The sequence below is a fragment of the Vanessa cardui genome, chromosome 4 (assembly GCF_905220365.1).
Source record: "Vanessa cardui chromosome 4, ilVanCard2.1, whole genome shotgun sequence".
Lineage (NCBI taxonomy): Eukaryota > Metazoa > Arthropoda > Insecta > Lepidoptera > Nymphalidae > Vanessa > Vanessa cardui.
Window position 1 is genome coordinate 2,623,282 of NC_061126.1, and position 25,486 is coordinate 2,648,767.

The following is a 25,486-nucleotide window of genomic DNA, read 5'->3' on the forward strand; positions in this document are numbered from 1 at the left end:
TTATTATTGATGATGCTGATTTAATTTTAATGATGTTAATTAAACGAATTATGGTATGCAAAAAAAATAATGTAAGTAGTATTGTATTAAAAGCCAAATATGGTCTAATTTAATATTATTACCCGAGAATGTTTTTCTATATCAGGAGCCGTGATAATGGATTGTGAAGATGTTGTGTAAGTTTTAAAGACTTTTTGTGATGCTTGTGCTTTCACTGACAAACTCTCGCTGGGTGGAGAGCTGGCTTGTGTCTGAAATTTTTGTTTTTCGTTATTTGTATGTATGTTTGCACAAACATGAGGTAAGTCCATGCGATTACCAAAATCTGTATGAATGAAAGTAGTGATTTAAATAATGTTTTGGTTTTTGATTACTTATACATTGTTAGTATGTGGAACAATGTTAGTGATATGAAACAAACAGAAATTCTGTTTTAAGTGCTTATTTATTGCAACTCGAACATGATATACAGTGATATTAATATGAGTGATATTTAATTATTAATTAACCATACTTTACTTTTCTACTCACCGATGCATTCTTAGCTTGAATCAAAGCTTTAAACGGTTCAGGATAGTTATCATCTTCTTTGATTTCATCTGATACTTTTTGTTTTTCAGCAGTAAGTTGCGTTTTTCCTTTACTTCGAGAAACTGGACGTTTAACAACTTTTGTTGTTTTCTGAGTACTCGACTTTAAAGTAATTCTGTCTGTACTAGGTCTTAAATTTCTTTCAGTTGTAGACCGTGAAAAAGATTTTGATTCCGTCTGACTAGTAATATTTTCTCTAATTTGACTAGATTTCACTTCATTAGATGTTACTATACCTTCACCGGTTAAATTTGTATCTGTTTCGGATTGCCTTGTTTTATATCTTAATTTCCTTGAGTTTCTTATGTCTTCAGTTCTTGCAGTTGTTGGTTCTTTAGGAGCAGTTGATAACGCATTAGCTGTACCAGACACATCTAAGTCTAAAGCCCGAACATTTGTACGTGTGTTAATACGTCCGCGACCTCTGGGGACGGTTACACTTTCAATCGTTCGAACAGTTGAACTCCTTCGTCTTATTTGTGAATTGAATTCACCTCCATCTTTTGATAACGTTTTTGTAATATCATTAAAAGCTATATCAGTAAAATCCTTTTGTATCTTGCCTATAGGCGGTGAAGTAACCAAAGGAACCGTCGTTGATTGGGCCGGAACATATCTACTGGACTGTCGTGATCGACCTTTTGATTGATTTTCCCTATTCACTGTAGTATCAAAGTTTTCTTCATTGACTACTGGCTTGCTACGCACCCGACTATTCGATCTTCTTGAATCAAATCTGTCGCTTCTTTCAGGTTGGTTTTGAGATTGAGTAGTATAAGTTGGAGATTCAGTAGGCCTGCTTCTGCTTCTCGATCTTGAAATATCCCGTGGTTGAATTTCTTCTCGTCTTCTTGAAACTCGGGATCTAGACGTAGAAGATACATCTTCCGACTTATTTGAACTTGTAGGACTTCTATCGGGATTTGGAAGCCGTCTGCTGATACGCGATGTGCCTTCTACCTGAAATTAAAAGAGTTTTTGTTATTGTTTTTTTGAAATTGATCTAAATAAAATTTTAAATTTTTGGTCAAGGCAGCTCTGTATACATATATAACATAACTTATAACGAAGTTCCTCGTAGTGTTGAGGAATTTTAATAATTTTGTTTTTAATAAAGTAATAAGCGAGTTACTGATTGTGTGTACAAATTTTACACATGAAGGCACAGGAAACTATTGTACCGTATCAATGATTTCAACAGCGCAAGTAAAACATCGGGCCAGTAAGCGGGCGATTAGATACGAAATATTTGACCTAAAATGCGTTTAATTTACATGAAAAGAGCTATAACTGATTTTGATCTATGTTTTATATATTATAATTATTATCAGTTTATGAAAACAAGGGTAGACATAATAATGATAACAAATTGTTGCCATTTTATTAAATATCTGTTGTTTTATTTTATAAAAATACGTCAACATTAGGCATTATCTTGGGATACGAAAGTGAAGAGATATCTGAAGATTAAGTGGCATGAGTATTTCAGGTTGTCAATTTAAAATATGTTCCGAATTATGAACAAAACACACATTGTGAACATACATTAATTTTTACATGAAGTACTACGATTTTTTATTAGTAATTCGAATAACCTTAAAAGGATCTTGACTTTTTAATACAACTTAATTGAAATTGAAGTGTATTATTTTTTTATTTTATGGCCACACGTTTTAATCTCTGTAAATAAACTTTGAATGACTCAATGGCTGAAACGATTGTATCACAAAATTATCTGAAGTATTATGAAAGTATTGAATGAATTTTAAATGCGCATTATATCAATTAATTAAGGCCACAACTATCAATAATTATATGTAAATTATTACTCAATGAACTGACTGAATAAATAAGACATCTATCCGATAACTCCAAGATAAAAAGCAAGTTATTAAAATATATATGAATGAGCGTAGCAATTTAAGAAATTTAATTAATAAAACACACATTATTGAGTCCTTTAACTTTGTCCCCTCATACATAATTATAACACTTTACTTCGTAATCTTACTCATAAAAATTATTAGCATAAGAACTGTACTGGTAAGGTCGTGTTAGTGTTTATGAAATTATTCCTAAAATGAATTTTCCTGTAAAACCAAATAAACTATTTAGTTAAAAGCATTTATCCCATGATTAAATGCATGCAAACCTTTTTTAAAATTAAAAACAATTTTTTTTATTTTTTTTAGAGTGATAGATAAAAGCAAAATTATTTAAATAAAACAATGAATAACTGTTCCATTTTTTCAAAGATCCGTTTTCTTTAAAGGCAAAAAGTGAAGGGCGACTTTATCTTAAAATCAAAGGTCGAAAGCTGTGACAGTTTATTAAGTATTAGTCTAGATAATGTTCTAGATTGAGTGTATCTGAGCGCACCTGGGCCATATGTGTGCTAAGTAGCTATTAATAACATAAGTGAGTTGTTACTGTCTGGAGAGAAATTATGTTGCCAACGCCTGCGGTAGTGATTGCAACGAACTCTTTTTAATTATTCCATATTTCATAACTAAATATTATTAAATCGGACCAATTTGTAATATACGCTTCACTCCACATATATTTATCTTCGACTGTTCTTATGTATCCGTATCATAAGGGATACGATACCTATTTGTTTCTTTTTTTATTTATATTCTTTATTTTTAACTAATAACTTACACACCTTAGGATAGGTTTCAAATTTAAATACACACATACTTAATGGGTTGCACACACACCATTGCAGTTTTGAATCATATCATTATTAATTAAGCGTACTGACTTGGAAAACCGTGAAAAATTTGCCACTTCATACACTTCAATTAAAAATAATATTATATAAATAATAGACATAAATAAATATCAAATATATATCAAAAGCCATAGGTATATAAAGTGACATAGATCTACAGAACTCAATAATGTTATTTTTTTAATTATCCTTTAAGTAAGAAATTTAAACATATTCCACCAACCCCCGTGGCCCCGTTATGTGATAGTCTAGCCGTAGTAGCCTTGGGCAAACTTCATCCCACATTGAAAGACTTTTTTATACTATATATTAATCATAGTAAAGCACGACATGAATGAAAAACTTATTGCAAATTCTCACATTTAGTTTGACGTTTGAATCGCAATCACAATGCACATGCATTAAACTCTTATGTATTAACATGACACTATCTTTAACGCTTAGTTCAATAACTCAATCAATTCACTCAATAAACAAAACGAATTAATTACAAATATATATCTAAAAGGCATACAAAGAACCGCCATTAACAATAAACGAAACCATTTATCGTATAATTGGAACACGTCAGTGTACAGTCAGAGACAAATATACAAAAATAATACTAGACACGAAAATTGAAGGTCGGCTTAGCTAAGCTTTTGTAGATCACATTTTTTTTAATAACATTATGTGTTGCACTGTACGTATCGCATATCGGGTCGGCTTATTTACGTTACATTGAAATCAATCACTTCATTGCAATCGTTTCATAGTATAACACCAAGTCGCTTTCCGCTGTCTGTCCCTATGTATGCTTAGATCTTTAAAATTACGGAACGGATTTTAATGGGGTTTATTTTTAATACATGGTTGTGTGTATAATACAAGTAAGCAGTGGACAACACAGTAAAGAAACACTGATAATTTTAGAGTTCTAATGTGATGTCGTAAATAAATAATTCTGTAGTATATTAATATCAGTATTGCACCAAATCCTTCGTCAGTTTTCAAATTAATTCCTTATCAAGTCTTAAACTTTTAGTACCTTTTGAATCTAAACATCAAATCATTGCGACGCAATATGTCATTGTCACTCGGTAAAGCAGATTGTCGCTGATACTGAGCACACGAAAATAGATCTTAAGGCGACGAACCTTTTCTTACCCTACTGTACCTGTGTGAAGCTGGGTCTGGTGGCTAGTATTTTATAAATTCACGCTCGTGAAAAGTATATTTGCATTTATAATCGTTGAAGTAAATTCGTCTAAAGCGTAAACTTCAGCGGCTGACCTTGTTTGAACGATAAATGTACAAATGTTGATTTGTCAAGAATTTGAAAACATTTAATAAGTGTGACTAATTTCACGGAGTCAAATATTATTGGAGCGTTCATAAAATGATCAATAGAATATTGACTAGAGAATTTATTTAAAAAAAAATAATTTGTACTTACAGAAACATTATATACTTGTAACAAAATTTGTTATTATTAAAACTATATACTCATAACATTATAATATCAAAATTTTACATATTCATAATATGTGGATTTATTTTCTTTATGTTTTAACAAATATTAACCATTTATCAAGCAAAGATTACAAAAGCAAAAATGTTACGTTTTTGTTTTGGTTCTAGGTATGTTTTTAAAACATTTTTGTCTCAGATCATATTTATTTAAATATTGACGCTGAAATTGGCGAAAATTGTTTATATAGGCCGGAAAATTTTAAATGAAATAACGGAAGTGATAGTGATTTTATTATGAATCATATTATTAAAAGACTTTGACATATTATGAAATATAAATAACTGTTATATATTTACATAATTAATTCAATATAATAATTGCCGATTGTGTTAAGCAATAAATAAGTAATCTAGATTAGTCATACTCAATATTTTATTGAACCGATATTCAAGACAATGTACAACGTTTTTTTTATTTAATAATTAAAATCTATTAAAATCAATTAGTCTTAATTCACTGTTGATAAGTTCAAAAATATTTGTTAGTACGCTAGACGGCTGTACATAAATACTAAGCTGGAAAACTCTATTAAAATGTATAATTATACAGTTAAATAGTACCAGTGACGTCATAATAATGAACTATCATTAAATGTATGTATATGTAATCTATTATATATATTATAAATGTGAACTCTTATAACTGTTTGTCTGTCGCTCTTTTACGTCAAAACCGCTGAACCGTATTTCATGAAATTAGGTATGGAGTAAACATGAACTCCAAGAAAGGCCTACTTTGTCTAACACATGACAACCGACACCCTAAAACGCGAGCGAAATCGCAGGTGACTACAAGTATAGCATAAAGTAACATATGGTTATTTCTTGAATAATTATATTTCAGAAGTGACATCAATCATTACCATGGAACGTGTGGCCGTATGTATCGTATAGTATTTTGATTGATTTATTGAAGTCTGCTAAGACTGCCAGTCTGCGCGGGATATAATAAAAGTTATATTATTTACCTTGCTCTACGTATTTAACGTTATTAAACGAATATATTATACGTTATTTGAAGATATCTGATTGCGATTCATTTCTTAGAGCATATAAATATAGTGTATATTAATCATTATTAAAAAAATAAATATTTGTATAATATTTGATTTAAATAAAGTACAATACGTGCATATACATACACCATTTAATAACGGTTAAATCTAGAATGTGCAATTAATTATGGAATTGTATTTGTGTCCACTCCTGACTGTAGCTAACTATAGTCAAATTTTAATATTTTTCTGGTCATATGTATTTTGTAAACATTTTCCTTTTGTTCAAAATTTTCACACATATCCAAATACAGACGAATTAAATAAACTCAATTTATAGACTACTAGTTGTGCCCGCGTTTAGCTATCTGCCAATGAAAGTCCCGTCAAAATCAGTTTAGCTGTTCCAGAGATTAGTCGTAACAAACAGACAGATAGACAAAAATTGAAAGTAATATTATTATCGTATAAATACCGTGTTTACTTACATGCAGATAGTAAAAAGCGGTTATTATAAAAACAAACAGACACTCTGATTTTATTAAACGTATAAATAATGAAATTGATGTTCAAAAAGCTTAACAAAGCTCACACGTGTCTGATTTCAAAGGCGAAGTTGGCAAAATTCAATTATTAAAACCGATTGACAGTATCATTACTATATCTCGTTTTAACGATTATTATTTGCAACAGTGTAGGTCACATATAATACAATGTTTGGTAATGAGCCTCAAGCTCTAACACATGATTATAAATCGCATTTGAATTTATTTAAATTAATCAATAATATATGTTGATCTAAATATAAATGCATGTTTCTTTCTTTGTTGTATGTGGTCGTAAATCATTCTGATTGAATTAAATGCTGATAATTTAACTAGAGTGAATAGATCTCTATAGCTGTTGTTGTTCTGTCATAGAAACATCGGTTACAAAAGTTTCTGCTATAACCGTATTGAATAATAATGACAAAAAATTACATAGAAGAATTAATTAATGTAGCGAATAGTAACGATAAACTGATTTAAAAAAAAGAACTATTTTTGATGTATGTAATTTAATGTTGATTAAACAGAAGTTACTCTTACCAGATGTTACTTTAAGTCTCAATTTAGATCAAAACTCTTAAAAAGATAGGTTTTCTAATTTTACCTCATCACCCTTTAAATGTAATTTAGTCATTAAATATGAAGTATGATTTGTATTGTATTTTGGTTTATCAAAAATAAAAAGGCCGTTTCTCAAAAATAAAAAAATATAGTTTTTTTATAAAAAGTACCTGTCAACTATACTCGTAGCATATTAGTAAAGTGCTTTAAGTGGCTTACATCCTGTCTAAATTAAAATTATATTGCAATTGGTGTCATTCCCAAGCTGGCAGTCGTTTGAAAGAGTGTGGGCCGAATTGCATTATAATATTGAGGTGAACGTCCACTAAATAATCACGTGTATAGCAAAGCGTTAAATATTTTTAAATTATAAGGATTATATTTGCTATAAAACTTGAACTTTTTTACGATGGCAATCAGGCAAATGAGCTACATTGAAATTTAGTAATAAGTAAAAATAATATTTCTATTTTATCTTGAAAATTGTATTATATGGCTGTATATGCCGAGGTCTTAGGCTTAAAATTCTATCTGTCAGTAAAAAAATCATTGATTTTTATTATGTTATTCTGACAAGCATTCTGAAATTTGAAACTCACATTCAGAGTTCCATTGGCTTATGAGGATAAAAGAAAATACAATAAATGCATTATTTTTTTCCCTAACTATAACTACTATGTATATTTTTCGCAATGAGCTATTTGTGGCTCAGATTGACCCCGTGGCCGAAATCGATCTTGGACATCATCATCATCATTAGTATGTCAAATGTATTTATAATACAGTTATACTGACGTCTTTATACAATTATTATAAAAATTCAGTTTTATATTAGTTCATTTGTAAATTAAAAATTTAAAATTATAATATCAATATAATAGTTATTATATATTAAGTGATCAGCAGAGGATAAAGTCTGTTTCGCCTCGGGTAAAACCTGCAACGTGCCTACCTGACGGCAAGCCTTCGTATGTAGGGTGCATATCGAGTAAAATGCGATAATTAAAATTGATCACGATGAATTAAATTATAAAATAGTATCTAGTACGTTGAACTTATTAAAAATAAGCGTTCGTGCAATTTTAATTTCGAGACTCGACAGTATGGCACGGGTGCAATTAATTAATAAAAATAATGTAAATGTTATAGTATACATAAAATAACTATTATTTACCTTTTAGAACATACAGAATGACGATGAATAATGTATCATTCTATCAGTGAAAAAAGTTAACCCTAAATACATGCGGACATATATATATAATATTAGTACAGTATTTTTTAATACAACTACCAATGATATCCAGCATAGCCCCATGATTAGAGCACGTGATTGATATGTAGATATCGGATTCAAAAAAGGGAAGCGATACTAAGCTTACATATGCACTATTTGAACATTTAACCAGTACTTATGTGTGCTTTGATTAATCACTTATTCATTAAAAGATAATATTACGAGGTTAACTAAAAAAATAATATAAAAAATAATAATATTCTGCTCGATGTTTATTTACCAATCCGCACTTAATCAGCGTAAAAAGGTAAAACTGCTATTTAACATAATAAGTCAGGAGATCTTGGTCCGGGAACGCAAAGTTTAAGGCTGTGACTTTACCATTTTTTTCTATTGTATTTCTCAAACATTCCTATACAATTATACTTTGATAATTGTTATAATTATAAATAGATAATTATCGTTTTAATTGTCACACTACTCACACGTCCTTGCTCGCCTTTCACCCCTGACAACGCTGATAATAACCTTTGTTCTTGTCAAGGTATTTATAATATTATCCGTGAACAGTAGTCGAAATATTAAAACTGGACCGAACCGGATACAGTAAAGAACTGAATGGCGATACCGCTGAAAGATTAAGGCAATGACTCATACTCACTAACTTAAACCTTCCCAGTATTACATTAATTTTTTTTTATAGCCAGTACATCACAATAAAAACAAAAGTCTGTCCAAAACATATTAAAAGAATTGTTTGAAATATTATAGATATGAGTAGTATTATAGATAAAATTATGAGTATATCAGATTACCACTCTTGGTTAATCAAATCTTATCATCGAGAATGAAGAACACCTTTGTCTATTCCATATATAACCATATGAACTATATGACTTTATTAGAGTCCGCTAATAATAATTCTTTGACCATGTTTGGAAGCAGTAAAACATTGAATGTTTGCAAATTAAAATTATATCTTAAAATACTTTCTATATTACGAAACAAAAGTCTGTGTCTCGGTGTTATAGTTTATATTATATTGACAGCAGTCAGTCACGACACCGCCTTAACTTGTACTTATATAGATTACATTGCTATTAATATCATTAATTATTTATATATTCATTGACGAAATTGTAATTTATCAATATAACTTTACTAAAAATGTGACTTAAAATTAAAATAAGTAGTTTTTTTTTTGTTTTTCGTAACAACAATTGAGAGGCAAATGGTCCACCTGGAGAAAAGTCTTCACCATCGCCAAACGATGCTGTAAGAAGTACATTGTCACAAGGCCACCAACCTTAAGAACTAAGTTGTTTTGTCAATCAAAATCAAAATTCAAAATAAATAAAAACTTTATTCAAGTGGGCTTTTACAAGCACTTTTGAATCGTCATTTAACAATTAAGTGAAGCTACCTCAAAATCACTAGCTCACCGGTCATTTAAACCGTAACACAATAATACAGAGTATTACTGTTTGGCAGTATATGTGATCAGTTATTATAGGTGGTATCAATATATATGTATTAATTTTTGTATTATTATGTTACTAGACACCCGCCGTTGCAATGCTGATAATATATACTACAAAATGTTTTACAACGTTCACAGCTTTTTTGTCATTAGACAATACAAACCGCTGTTCTTGTATTTTAAATCTGTAACATATTCGAAAATATTGATTTAAATTATATGCTATTAAAGGCCATATTGATCTATATTAAATGCTCAATCTTATTGGATAACGATTTATACTGTATTGCTTAAAGTATCTTCGAAAATAATCCATTGGGCATTGGGCTTAGGCAATTTAATTAAAATAACAGCATCACAATCCGTTGTGTAATTTTAAAGATTAAAGCATGCACAGGGACAGACAGCTAGACTTTGTTTTTTCATTATACTATGTAATTAAGTTGAAGCGGTATATTATAATATATGGAAGTTCAGAAACAGCGCCATATGGTATTCGTAGTTAAACTCGTTCACATATTATTCACGTTTTTCATGTAACACAATACTAAAAATTAAATACGTACCAACATATGGTGCAGTAGATTCAATGAACTGCATTTATATACATACAAGTTAAATAAATTTTATAATATACTAGCTTTGCCCCCGACTTCGCGCGTATTGGAATAAAACAAAAAAGTTATTGTTGTGGCCTAAGTTATTCGTTACTACATCAGCTATACTACCAATGAAAGTCCCGTAAAAATCGGTTAAACAGACAGACAAAAAATTGGAAAAAATGTTGTTTTGTTATATGTACCATGTATACATATATGTATATGCACTTAGTACGAAGGGGTTATTTTAATATCATTGTAGATTATTAATTAGAAATAAATTAAAAATAAAATAGTAGTGTAATAAAACTACTCACAAAACATTAATTTATGTCACTATATTACTTTACCAATCGATACGTATATTATTTATCCGCTTATTGTATATTAAATATATCCTTTTACCGCCCAACCACGAATCTAGCTTTCTTCTCCACTCCCCTTTCAAAATCAACCGTCTTTTGTTTTTCTTGTGCCAGGCAGTACCAGCTCGCCACACCACGCCACGAGAGGAAATTACGGGAGTCCCACTATACGGTGTCGATAACCGAATCAATAATCATACTAATAAATGTTATCACAATTAAAAAAAGGATTTAAAAACGAAAACCGTACTAAATATTATTGTTTTAATTAAAATTTTATAAGTATATTTAAAAAATCATTACAGTAATGATTTTGTAAATTCAACACTTCAACATAAAAATATAGTAAGTTTTCAAAGGTTTGTTGTTATTTCTAAAGAGTGTAGATTATTTACTGTTTGAGTTGATACATGAAACTTTTTTTAGACGAGATATCCGTCTTATATTATAATACAATTAATAGGTATTTAAATTCAACATTATAAACAAAGTATCAAGTTGCATATTACTCGATTGACTGATCACTTTAAGAAATTTAATACTAAAAGACCTAATTTCATGATCTTTGATACATGTAAATAGTCGTTACAGTCTATTAAAGCAATCGATTAAACGCATGCAAAGCCATGAAGAAATATACATATTATTATATTTTATTATTTCCATTAGGTAGACCAACTGACAACATCCAGATACCCACCGTCGACATTAATACAACAATATTAAATAATCACTTTGACGGTAGAATATAATTATATTGAGTAGGTAGGTAGGAACCCAGCCGTACCTTGTAAATCTTCATAATCATTAAGGCTTAAAAGTATACTTTGTAATAGACGCCTAAAGTAATAACTCTAAAGGATTGGATTCTAAAAATATAATGATAGCACTTAAGTCTTTATTGAATTTAAAGTTCGAACCTGCGTGACCAATCGAAGCGAAAGTGACGATGGTTCAACTGTGGTCAGAAGTACGCCGTAAAATAATACTGAAGGGATTTTATTGCTTTTGCTTTTAGAGAAGGAATTAAATACGTTAGTTTCTTCTACAGTGTCCAAAACATCAAACCCAGTTACAAAGTTAATTAACATTTTTAAAATAACTTCAAATTCGATTAAATTATTTATAACTATTTATGTTAAGCATTTTTGTTGACTATGCATACGAGTGTAACTGTTCGAATTAAAAAAAAAGTTATAAACATTAAAATTATCATTTTTAAGTACGTATTTTATCTATCACCCCGGCCCGGCTTAGCACGGGTGTAATGCTGATACTACATGTATATACTACAGAACGTCTTTACACAAAACGTCTACAATTTTTCGTATAAATAATCTAAAATATTTTGAGAGATAGTAAAATATAAGCAATAGACTAAGCAATAGATTACTTTCAGGTAAATATGTCAGCGAGCTTGTGTTGAGTAAGATTGTTAATAAGAATAGTCGACTGATACGACCGTGGCGCAAGGGATAAGAGAATAAATATATAATAGGTATGTTATAAGATAATTATTTTTGTATTTCATTTCTTTCAGGTAAATATTGTTGCCGAAAAATATATTTTTAAGGACTCCTAAGTGGTCACGATTAACAAAAAATAACTTCTTTACAACGCTACCAACTTTAAGAGCTGAGATGTTTTGTCTCTAGTGACTGTAGTTAAACAAACTCACTACACTTTAAACCGGAAAACAAATATACCAAATATTGCTACTTGGCGGTAGAAAATATTGTAACGTATGATTGATTATTTTTCAGATGGAATTACTCAAAGCAAGGCAAATGGCTTTGAATAAGTCCATAACAAAGCTGTTGATACTTTCAATATATTAAATACAATACACATCATTTTTAAAGGTAACTATTGAAGTTTCATTAGAAATTAGTCCTTATAATTAAAGGAAACAGGCAATTCACGACTTTAACAAGGAGACAAACTTAATTGCTCAAGTAGAACGCATCGCAGCGATGAAATAAATTCTTATACGCTATATTTATCAAAACTATTAACATAGTATAGTATAGTTACAGATAGCTTGAGAAGAATACCTCACCTAAAGAAAAAGTAGTTTTTCCTTATAACTTGCAACAACGGCTGTGGTGACGGGAGCAAATAAGTTGTTTTGCTTTACGTAATTCAAATGATACAATTCTTGAAGCTGTAGGCTAATTGTTAAACAAATAATAACAATGTAATAAAACTAAAAGCGTTTTGGTTGAGAGAGGCCGAAACAATAGAATCGTCAAATTTCATTTTTAAATTAACTGCGATTTTATTAAAAATGATCGCAGCTGTCAAAATGCAGTCGTGATTTTGACTCGGGTAAATTATAAGCCCCACGATTTGTCTGAAAACTAGAATAAACTAAAAAATATATGTTTCAATTATTTATTAATTTATATCTATATTTTTATGGTATGGTATAGGTTCGCGGACGAGCATATGGGCCAACTGATGGTAAGTGGTCACCATCACCCATAGACAATGAAGCTATAAGAAATATTAACTATTCCTTACATCGTCGATGTGCCACCAACCTTGGGAACTGTGATGTTATGTCCCCTGTGCCTGTAGTTACACTGGCTCACGCACCCTTCAATCCGGAACACAACAATACTGAGTACTGTTATTTGGCGGTAGAATAACTGATGAGTGTGTGGTACCTAGTGTGGTAACCTAGACGGGCTTGCACAAAGCCGTACCACCAAGAAAAATTATCTATATATTTATTAAATATCAAACTTTTCCGCTTTAGAATGTATGTGTCTTTAAAAGTAACAAAAAAATACTATGAATAAATACCTAAATATTGATATTGTTATTGAAAAGTTTTTATATGTATTAATTGTATTTGGTAGGGCTTTTTTGCGAGATAGACTTTGAGGAAAAGTCATGACCCTGCGAGTTCTTTCTGACGTCGTCCATACTACAGTAAATATTAGACAATACAAATTCTCGGCTAATGCGTGTAACACGCTCGTATGTGAAAGAAAGGGATCTCGTGCACGATGATACGAGCAATTTAAAATGTTACTTAATAGTGATCTTAGAAATGTATTTGCAGTAGATAATCTCCTACATGTAGCATTCCTTCGTCATTTGCTAGGATAATCAAAGTCCTAATCCACATAGCAGTTTTTATAACCGATGTTATAAAAACTGCTATGACCTTCAAGAGTTTTAGTGCTGTAATAAATAAATAAAATATGTCTAATATAAACCGGATGTAATGATTTGACAAAAATAGTTTCAGAATAAAGAGATTTTCAAAAATTCTTTCTCAAATCATATAATTTTTTAAAAAGATAAAATTATAACTTTTTTTTGGGTTTCATGTCTTGTCGTTCTTGAATATTTTATTTAAAACAAATTATAGTTAAGGTAAAACAAGACAAATTCCCACACACAATCCAAAACAGACCTCGGTCAACAAGCTAGTTATATATATATAAATATGAGACAACATCACATACATTAATCTGATCCAAATGTAAGTAGCTAAAGCACTTGTATTATGGAAAATCAAAAGTAACGAACGTATCACAAACACCCAGTCCCAAGACAACATAGAAAACTAATGATAATCTACATCGATTCAGCTGGGACGATTCCCAGCTGAATCGATGTAGATTATCACTCCGAGGTCCTGGGTTATCGAACCCAACCTCGGAGTGGCGTACCCATAAAATACAAACCACTCGATCACGGAGGTCGTCAGTTATTAGGTAACAAGAATACAAAAAAATATTAAATAATATAAACCAACGTTTCCATAACTTTACATAAAGTTTTTAATAAATTATTATTACATAAAAATTAACACAAAAGCTTAAACTCAAACAAAACCAATAACATTGGGATACTATGATATAAAAGGAATGCCTTTGAAACCTATAAGTTTTATTGACAGCACCTTATGTGTTATATTATTATTATTTACTTTTTGCGCAACATAATATATATAAAAAGCTTAAATCATATATAAAAAATAGGTTCTGTACTAACCAAGACCATGTGAAAAGTCGCATTTTGAATTACCTGTGTGAAAAGTTAACCTTCTGTCATCAGTGGGGACAACGGGACAAAGCGTAGTTTTATAAGGAGATTAATTTGTCTGCATGTTCATATGTATGTATACTTAGGTATGTCTGGTATTACAATATAGGCAGACTTGTTACAGATATCTATAGATTCTATCTAATAGCCATTAGACTAAAGTGGCTGGTACAGCAGCTGATTAAAAATATTGATCATAACTTTCAGTGTAAATGCAATGACACGTAAAAAGATTACATAGCCGCTCTAATTCGTGACTAAATTCGAGCATTTTAGACACACGCCATATTAAATGTATTGAGAAATCAATCAAGAACTAGTGTTACCTATCGTCTGGGCTGACGATCACACCGTTGTGTAACTGTACGATATATTATATCCATTATAATTTATTATGTAACTTACCAGATAATCTATAATGTCTGAACTTATTTAGACGACTAATGACGTGTCTCGCTATTAATATAAGGTCATAACACGAACTAGGTTACATTAAATGGTCGAATAGAATGTAATGAGGCGAATTTTTGTTTTATTTAATAATGGATATCTTACCACCAAGGTAACGAAATGAGTCCTACAGAAAGGAGGATGTAAGCTTAGTTATACTATAAAAAACTATAATTGTAAACCCAATAATCTTGTCTCTTTTTTTTAAATGAAACCAAAATTATTGAAACAGTAAGTACATATATTAAAATAGCCTTTATTCTACCACAAAACATGCTCACAATATTCCAATTATATTACATTATATATTATTTCCATTTTATTAATTATCATATTCATTATATAATTTCATTAATTTAATTTCATATAAAAATATATTATTATTTTTAGAACATGAAGCTAATCTTTTGTGGATGTCGCCTCTTTGGGGTAGGCCAGGTAGGTATACAGTATGTTACGTACCAGAGATAATTAAAGCATCAACAATACCAAAACAGACAATCTATTACACAATTTTAAAATCATACTAACAATAAGTTCTAAAATTCAACAATAGCTCTAATTAGCAACACTCGATGACAGAAACAATTCACAAATATGTTTTCGTTCGGTCCAGTGAAGGTTCTGGAACAAAGCTTTATGCAACTTTCTCGGTCAAAGCAACAGTTTTTAAAATCAGAACTGGTATTGCATCATCAGGCACAGAAAAGGTATGCAAAATTATTTTTGTAATGAATAAGAATTTTACGTTTCTCGACGACATTCCTGTGTAAATATATCCAATGTATAATTTTGCTCTTGTAATGCAATTGAATGCCAGTTGTTATATACGTAATGAAAATACGTATATGTCGGTCTTTTATTAATCAACCATCACATTTTCAAAAATGTCTCTGTTATTACATTACTCTGTGTCATAATCGTATCTCAATTCAAATGAATATTTTTTTTTAATTCGGAAAATGAATCGTCATACTTTATTTGTGTCTCGGTTAATACCGATAAAAATATGATAACTCATCGTATATAAATATATACAGAAATTAATAATAAAAGCTTGCAGTGTCGAGAACCTTGTTGCGTCAAAAACTTTTAACAAGTAGCCGATGCATTCAAATTCGACCTTGAAATTGTACTCTCATTGTGCATGCCTCAAATATGTTTTACGGACTGATTCAAAAACAGTTCTTTGAATGTTTTATCTGTTACAATTACTCTACAAAACCTTTTTATAGACTATTCATAAGTGATGAATATATTAATTCCAAAATTGATGAGTGATTAAGACTATAAGCCATATAATTTTTATCTCAAGATAGGATCGTGAGGAAACAAACAAATGTCGTGTCTCAAACAACTCACTTTGGAACTCAGTAGTCGAACAATCTTTAAATAAAAACAGAAGTCGTTGAGAAAAGTGTAACACTAACTTAATGAACATAAATAAAATAATTGCATACAAAAATAACGAAAAACGTTTAATTAGACCGAACGAAACGGGCTTTTTCCGTCGATTGTTAAAAAATAACCTTTTTATAAAACTACACGCACACTACTGTGAGTAAACAAGTTACATGATCGAGTTATTCGCTTCCGTCATTACCAACCATGGGTCGGTCGGTATCACGCATTATGTAGGTAAAGTCGAGAATTTTTAAACAAAAAAAACGATTTATCTCTTCCCGTCAAATCTGTTAAATGGTTCTGAGTATGGTTTGAAGTGCTTTTAGCTATATATTTAATTGTGAGCGTTTATCTAGAGTTCTCCTTAAATTCGAGAAACTTTGTCTTTAATCCTCGTAAAGGTTGTCTAGTAACCGGTGTATGAAAATATTATGAGAAAACCTGGATATTATGTGATGGATGAAACTCCCTTGTATAAAACGCCGTATTTAAGTAAGCCGATATTAAATTATGTATAATCTTCTCCTTAAATTTATCTAAACGGAATGAAATACTTTATTAATAGTAAAGTATTAAATAGATTAAAAATTAAGGAAATGAGCAAAGTGATAAATTACCTGATCTAATAAAGTGCCGTAGGCAAACTATAATGTGCCATTAAAATATTATTGAAACATCATTAATGTGGTTTTATTTTTACGTTTACATGGATTCTTGTGTAAGCGAAAGTGGGCCGGTTTTATATCACTTTCATACTAAACCTGCTGACTTTCATCTTAAATGTAACATTACGAGATTTGCTTCAAGTGACAAGGTCAAGCGATTTATCTTGAACAGCATGAGCTTTGCTCTGGCTTGCATTCAGTTGACAAAAGACAACAAGACCCAGTATGAAAGCAGTGTTCTGACGATCTCATCCAATTTACCACAGATCAAACCCACCTCATAGATATGTGGATCGTTGACCCACCTGCGTGGTCGAGTAGTGTGAACACCGGTTTTCATGGATAAGCCACACCGTAATCCTGGGTTCGATTCCTGGTCGAGTCGGTGTAGAAAAATTCATTACTTTTCTATGTCGTCTTGGGTCTGGGTGTTTGTGGTACCGTCGTTACTTCTGATTTCCATAACACAAGTGCTTTATCTTCTTACATTGGGAACAGAGTAATGTACATACATTTGTTGTACGTACATGTTGTCCAATATTTATTTATACCTCATATCATAATTTTGGTTAGCGGTTGGAAAAATATAAAAGTCATAGACATAAAATTAAGACTTATGCGTTCCTTCTGGGGTGCCTCATGTTTCAGGACTTGACAAACATGTGTGAAGTGCACCGCAAAGTGTACCGTCTGGGATCTAAGACAATCACGGGTTCTTTTAGGACGAGACGATCTCTTTGTCGACAATACTTTGAGTCAGTATCATTGCAATAAGGAATATAACCAATTGTTAGGTGTCGTGGGAAATTTCTTCCCAAACATGTCTCTAATGCCTTGTGATGCGTGTCTAATGCGTGGCGTTGTGAGGAGGAACTGCATCCTCAACTTAAAGTCATCTTATTCCATATTACATACCTTTATAATATTTTGAAAGATGTCGCGCTGAAAGAGAATTTGGTTGAACATATAATTAATAAAAAATCGGCCGTTTATAATGGCGCGCTTTTTCTCAGCTTTAAACAGCTCTGCCCGTGACTTATACCATGCGATGCATGTAAACTGCCCAAGGTTATTCACCGAAAGTGTCGGCCGTTCTCAGTGTCAAAGATAAAGCTTAGTACAAATTACATTTTAAAAGAACATTATATATTGCGGAATATACTTAAGTTATAATACGATGAAATATATTCATGTCTAACGTTAAGTATTGTTTACCTGTTAAATAATTCAAGTATAAGGTAACTAATATTTAGTTGTTACCTGTCGACGGAATTGAGAAATCAACAAACGTCACTGCATTTTTATAAAGAGTAATTTATGAATTGCAGAGAGTTGAGTCGGATATTGGTACATATAATGTATGATCAGATAAATTGAGCTGTAAATGGTGCACTTTTTCTTGCAAGTGATTAACACATGGCACATTATCTTTTGTAAATAACCCATAATATTTTCGTTGCTAGGTATAGACGGCAAATATGTATGTCTTTGCCTTCTATCAATATTAAATTAAAAAGTTTACAAGTTTATCCACTGCGGGTTGTTCGAAATTCGAAATAGCTTAATTACAAACTTTTATCTACCTTTCCATATCAATTTTATAAAATATAGAAAGATCAATGAATTGGTAAATATGCCAAAAATCACTGGAAATTTAAAGCGGTTAAACATTATTCCTATTGTCGCTTGTCAATTTCTGTCATATTTTAGCTAGTGTGTGTATATCTGCTTATGTGTGTATAATCACAACTACTACAATCGAGCTAATCGATACAAAGAATCGTGATACTATTAAATTATTACTTCCGTATTTATTTTCTATGGGTTTTACTTTCAATTTTATAGAAATAATATGACAGGTCATAATAATTACTGAAATAGTTGTGATGTATTAGATATACATACATACAGTTGTTATTTAAAAAATAAAAACTTATAGTGAAATATTAAAAATCGATTTCCAGTTACAGTAACCAGTCATGGTAAATTATACAGTGCTCACGATTATTTGAATAATTTTACCATAAATTTGTGTTGTTTACCCAAAAAAAATCCTAACCTTTATGGACATAAGTATAAACGGCAACTAAATTATGAGTTAATTAATGAATACTTCAAATTAAGACACTAGGTTTTTGCATTATGGTAGGTGGTGAGTTAACGTATATAATAAATGCTTTGTATCTGGTTCTAAACAAACAATATTACAAAATATAATTGAATTGAGTTTATTTTAAAGTCGGTTAAAATAAATTTTCACCCGAAAAATATTATTTTTTTTACTGAAAACTTTTGAATAAGTTAAAATAAATACATACATCAAACCGCAAATTAGCCACACTTTTTTATAGCGAGACACAGTTTGTGCAGAATTTAGGTACGTGTATGTGTGAGTAGGGCAAGCGACGACAAGCAATACATCTTCCCTTTGTGAGCACTCGGCGCGGTTGCCGATGGAGGATGCATTTCAATGTTGAAAAATATTTTTTGTACTAACAATACTTATTATATTACCTAATAACCTAAGACTTAAACGATATAAAAAAAAGTAAAGTAAAGTAACAGACTGTAAATTTCCCACTGCTGGGAAAAGGCCTCCTCTTCCATTAAGGAGAGGGTTCGGAACATATTCTTAAACAATATAGTAGCATAAATATTTATTCGGTTAAAGATGTTGTTTTGTAAAAATTCCATGTCATTTTAAGCTTAATGTGCAATTAGCTTGGTCTATCATTCCTTCTATATATATTTTTAATTGTATATATTTTTCTTTCAGCTTACGTAGTGCTTACAGAAATAACTTTTTTATTTGTAAAACAGTGTTCGAATTACACTGAATTGTATTTTATTTGAAAACATGCATTTTTAAATATATTGTAAAATATAACTCTTTCAAGCCTAACCTCCTTTTTACTAAGTAAAGTTTTTAGCCCACAGGGAGATAGTCTTCCAAGGCAATGTCCAGTCCCTGTTCCAGTACTTAAAAGCCGTAAGCAGTATCATCCACTTTGAGAGCATAGAGAGTGATTATTGTTTTATTTTGACGTGTTTATTTAACTAGTGCTTGAGATTAGATACAAGTTTGTAATTATTGCAATTTTAAAACCATGAAAACATCATTTTCGTAATAAAAGTCGACGGGAGTTTGAAAGATGCGATCCATAGTGAAAGGTTTGATTTCATCTGAGTAAACTCCAAGGATGCTTGATGAGTATTGCCACATTAACGGTATGCGTTCATCAGAGAATGGATCGTAAAATTACAATCAAAGAAAATTGTTAGAACAATTACATTTACAAAACTAGCTGCTGTACCCGTTTCTACAAATCTGGGTAGATATTTCATCTGGCCACACATATATCTTGGAATCATTATTAAAATTTTTAATTTTTAATGCGGCGGATTTTTAAGTACCGTCCTGTTAAATAAGCAATATTTTTAGCGAGAAATTTATTAAATAAAAATTGTAATGAATTTTTATGTGACTTAAAAAAGGTTTTATATTTGATTTTAAAGACTTTTAAGGACTCATTATTTGAGTAAAAGATGAAGATATCACAGAGAACGTGTCATCGGAGCATGACATTCTCGTATACATAAAAATTCAGAGGGAAATCTCAAGAATACGTCAGATTATATCTGAAGTGTTTTGTCACGCTTCGCTGATGTAGATATCGCGTTTAGCGACTCTCACGTGAAAATATAGTAATTAGAACAAACATGACGTTTGACGACGAAATTCTTTTTAAAAAATAGCGATATATTTTATGTACAGACAAATAAAAATCTATATATAAAATTACTGTTACAAATAACGTTCTGTTTACGACAAATGATCGGAACAATTACTTTGTCAGAACATTGCATTCCTTCGCAAATCTTATTATTGAAAAAAACTTATAAAGTATTCCCTTTTTTAAAAAAAAAAAAAAAAACGTTTGGCGGTGATTTTCTTTTTCCACCGATGGCTCTAAAATGGAAATCGCATTTTGATTATTTAAACAGTATTTTGAAATTATAATTATACAAAGAAAGAAGTATCATACAAAATCCTTTAATAAAAAACTGAACTTAATAATTTGATGATTGAAACTTATTTATAAATGAGTTGAAAGTTATGCCTTTCATATACTACCAGCGGATCTTAAACAAATTCCTGAACAATACAAAGTACGGCGTATGCATTTGCATATTGGTAAGCAAGAATGTTTAACATTTTAACATTTTCTTGGTACTTTCCTGAAAATAATACAATTGTATTCGGACGAGTTTCTTCAACCGCTCAATCGAACAAATGAACTTCGACAGGTTTCGTTGCCAATACATATTATTACTTGAAAATCTTAAGTGAAAAATGCTTTTATACAAAATTTGTTCATTACGGAACACTTGAATACGCAATGTAGTAACCGCATATATTAGTGTTTACATAATGTCTAGACCAAGATTTTTATATATTTGTATCGAAACTTGTTAAGCGGATCTAGGTCGAAACGGAACGTCCTTTGTTAATTTTACAATACATATTGAGTAATAGGACGGCAATTAGTATTCTTTCGGTATCATCAATACGCTATGTTGCTAAGTTATTGTTCCAGAGTTGAATAGAATACGTATGTATTGAGAAGTCTATACAGACTGAAAAATCGAATCAGTGCTTTTGCAATCACGCAGTTACTTAAACTTATTTATGTAATTTTCTAGTATATTTCTGATTCCATTTTAAATTTGTGTGTTAACTTTAACATATATTAAAAATAAATGTTGATCAAGATCGTACAATTATTTGTTTCTGAATTTCTTCTTAAAGGAAAAAATCACTGATATTTAATGTACAGGTTAAGAAAAGGTTCGTCACCTTAAGATCTATTTTCGTGGGCTCAGTATGAGCGATAATCTGCTTGACCAATCGAGAATGACATATTACATCGTAATAATTTGATGTTCAGAATCAAAAGGTAATAAAAGTTTAAGAATTGATAAGGAATAAATTTGTAAATTGACGAAGGTTTTCTTACTCTGATTGTCCTTTGTACTAGAACTGTAATATTTACCAAATTGATAATCTTCGTCTATTTCCGTATATAATTATTAATAAACTTGTAATAATTATAAACATTGAAACCGTAATACACGATGATTTGGGGAAATGTTTCCTTTACAATAATTTTATTTTCCAATAAGATGCATTGGGACTATAGACGTTTTAGTTTGATGTGGTCTCGCTTTAACCCTTCGGGTGCCTGGTGGGTAAAACTTACATGGCGTGCCTGGTGGGTCTGTGGGACCCGGTAACAAAATGCTTGTTTTGTACTTATTTTATTAGTCAGAACGCCAAATAATGTGTTTATATTTATTTTAGAGCTGTTTAGCTATATGAATGAAAAATAAAATTAAACTAAAGTTCTTCTTCAAAGTTATATAAAAAAAATTAAAAAGTCTCTAATTTTACGTAATAAAAATAAACACTTATGTTTAAATCGACAATATTAATTTTTTTAATTGAGGTCAACAATCAAACTTTACATTAATTTAAGGCACTAATTAATCAACTTACAAACTTTTATATTTTGATATAAAAGTAACAAAGGTATTGCTTGTAACTAATCTGTATTTATGTGACAATTTTCACAATCAAAAATTGCGTGTTCCAAGTATATATGACTTGTGAAAGACACATAGATGTATTTAGACTTGTGATCTTTTTGGTTAGGACATACATAACAACGCTTTTTCGTACCAGCATTATGTTTTTTGGGTGGTGGCTCTGAGGGTTCCCCTAAATGAGAGCTGATTCTCTTACGTAAAGTAAGACAAGATTTTGCATCTTACAACTATTACGTCGTTCAGTCTGATGAAGAGCAGTCAATACTATGCCCATTTTTTTATGAAGTTCCTTCTAGTATCCGAATTTTTTAACATATGAATAACGTTTGCACAAGAACATTAACATTGCGTTTATGCCAGTAGTGTTGAGAAACAGAAACAATAATCAAGGCCTTTATATATTGATCTTTGACCAAAATTACTTAACGTCTGGGCGGATTTTAGCATAGTAATCAATTAATTTAATAATAACAATATAAATGCTTATTAAGCTCTCGCTTGATGTATTTCAAAAGATTTAACATTTAAGACATTAGAATTATCTCTTAATATTGTTATATTGCAAGATATTAAACAATCAACTTGCATAAATGCATACGAAGCTTAGAAAAAACTGGTTTAATTGTTTCCTTAAACTTGGACTTGTATATATAATTATGAATAATTAAATTATAGAAACAGAACCGATCGCATAAAAAACCTTATATAATAAATATAATTTCTAGTAATAAAAAATAATCTTTCTGAGATTACTCCTTGAACCAATTTAAAATGGGCATTACATTCATAGCAAATATACTATTAAAGAACATGATATTACAATATCCGGAACGGCTGGACCGATTTTGACGGGACTATCACTGGCAGATAAGTTATATAATAGGGAGTAACTTAGGCTACAATATTTTTTTTGTTATATTCAATGGCGTACAAGGTCGCGGGCACAGCCAGTTATATTATATATTAATAGCGTATGCCAAATTTTGCCCAAGTGATTATGGGATGATAGCTGCACGTAGAAGATTGGCTATGGTATCATTTTAAAGAGCTCCAGCAGGAGATGTGTAGAAAATTAAAGAACATTCTTAATTGCAATTTACAAAATTGTTGCGATTTTACAAAGAATTAATTTCGAAGAACAGAAAAAAATTACTGGCCGGCTAGAGAGTGGCACTAAAGCCGCATAAATAAAAAAAGAAAACTATTAACAATGAAATTAAATCAAAACAAAACTTGTCATAGATTTTGAAATATGTAAAAATCTGTTGAATAAACGAGAAGTTTCTCGTGTTACCCAATAGTAATCAATGAATATTCCAATACGTCCGTAATGTGACTTTTACATTACCAAAATCTTCCCGATATTTTTCATAACAATTAAATTAATCCTCTACGTATATGTATCTGTAGATACTGGATTTACATATTCATTTATATACATATAAACTTCTGCATAGCTCCTTAACCATTCGTGATTCAACCGACTAGTTTATAACGTTGTAAGGTTCTTGTTAGCTGTGTGCAGGTTTCCTAACATTAACATACAATGAGCGGTGAGCAAGTCGTATCGAATCCGTACACAAAAAAAATAAAAAAAGCATTGAACCATGCATTATCTAGACTGCGAATTCCGAGGTCCCGACATAGAACCGCCGCAATTGCTTTTTTTTCTAGGATTTATATTAAAAACGCTACATATGTCTATGCAATTATATATTTTTACTAATAGGTAACTCTATTTCCCCAGTAAGGTAAATTATCGAACCTAACCTCAATATATTATGAAACCGAATTGCCCTATAAAGTAATCTATACATTACATTGAAGAAAAGTAATATTACCGTAAAACTAATCACTTCGTTACATATATTATTTCCCTAATTAATCATTAAATGTAACACGTCCACATGAATTCGACACAGTTCTAAATTAACCATTAAACTCTATACCCAATCTAGCGTAGCTAAGCCGTGTTGAAACCGTGCCTCAGTCAAGAATCGTAACAGGTCTTTTATAGTTGATGTAGGTTAATACACGTGCAGGCGTATCAGATCAAACGGTAATATATTTGAAGATCCACCTATTCAACCGTCTTCAACTTAATGACATATAATGCAGACTATCCTCGAGATATCATGCACTACGATATTATGAAAACGCTATTATAATGATTAAAAAATATTACATTAAGAGCCTGTATTTTCACCGTCGGAATAAGCCCTCCTCTATATAAATAGATATAATATAAATAGAATAAATTAAATTGTTTGGTCCCCTTGGACTGTCCGCTAAGATTTTTTAAAATGATTAACGGATTTTAATTGAGTTATTATATTAATACGCAGAGTGATTCAAAAGGAAGGATGTATAAGATATAATGTAGTAGAAAAAACCTGGAAAGTTCAGACTTCCTTGCATTTTTATATAACAGTTTTATATTAAACCTTACAGTATTTAGTTAATTAATTTATCGAAGTTAATTTATCGAGCCTTTTAAGTAATAATCTCAAATTTTTATTTCGATTAGTTATTTATATATATTTACAAAAATTAATATAAAAAATAAACTTCATCTGGCTGGATTAAATAATAAAATAATAATAAACATCTGGGCATAAGTATCTGTTTATTTGAATACAGGATATTTAATAATCAATATTATATATAATCGCTAAT

General features: G+C 30.4%; 1 protein-coding gene across 17 annotated transcripts in view; it reads right to left on the reverse strand.

Moving 5' to 3' along the window:
• LOC124544013 (flocculation protein FLO11-like) overlaps positions 1 to 25,486 on the reverse strand; it is a 97,051-nt gene that overhangs the window by 12,049 nt on the left and 59,516 nt on the right. For 16 of the 17 annotated variants that reach the window (XM_047122369.1, XM_047122376.1, XM_047122368.1 and 13 more), the window contains exons 4-5: positions 532 to 1,551; positions 123 to 251 (exon numbers count right to left, since the gene is read on the reverse strand). In XM_047122369.1, coding sequence (XP_046978325.1) covers positions 123 to 251; positions 532 to 1,551 — 1,149 coding nt within the window. The remainder of the gene's footprint in view (positions 1 to 122; positions 252 to 531; positions 1,552 to 25,486) is intronic. The other variant, XM_047122370.1, reaches the window with a different exon arrangement.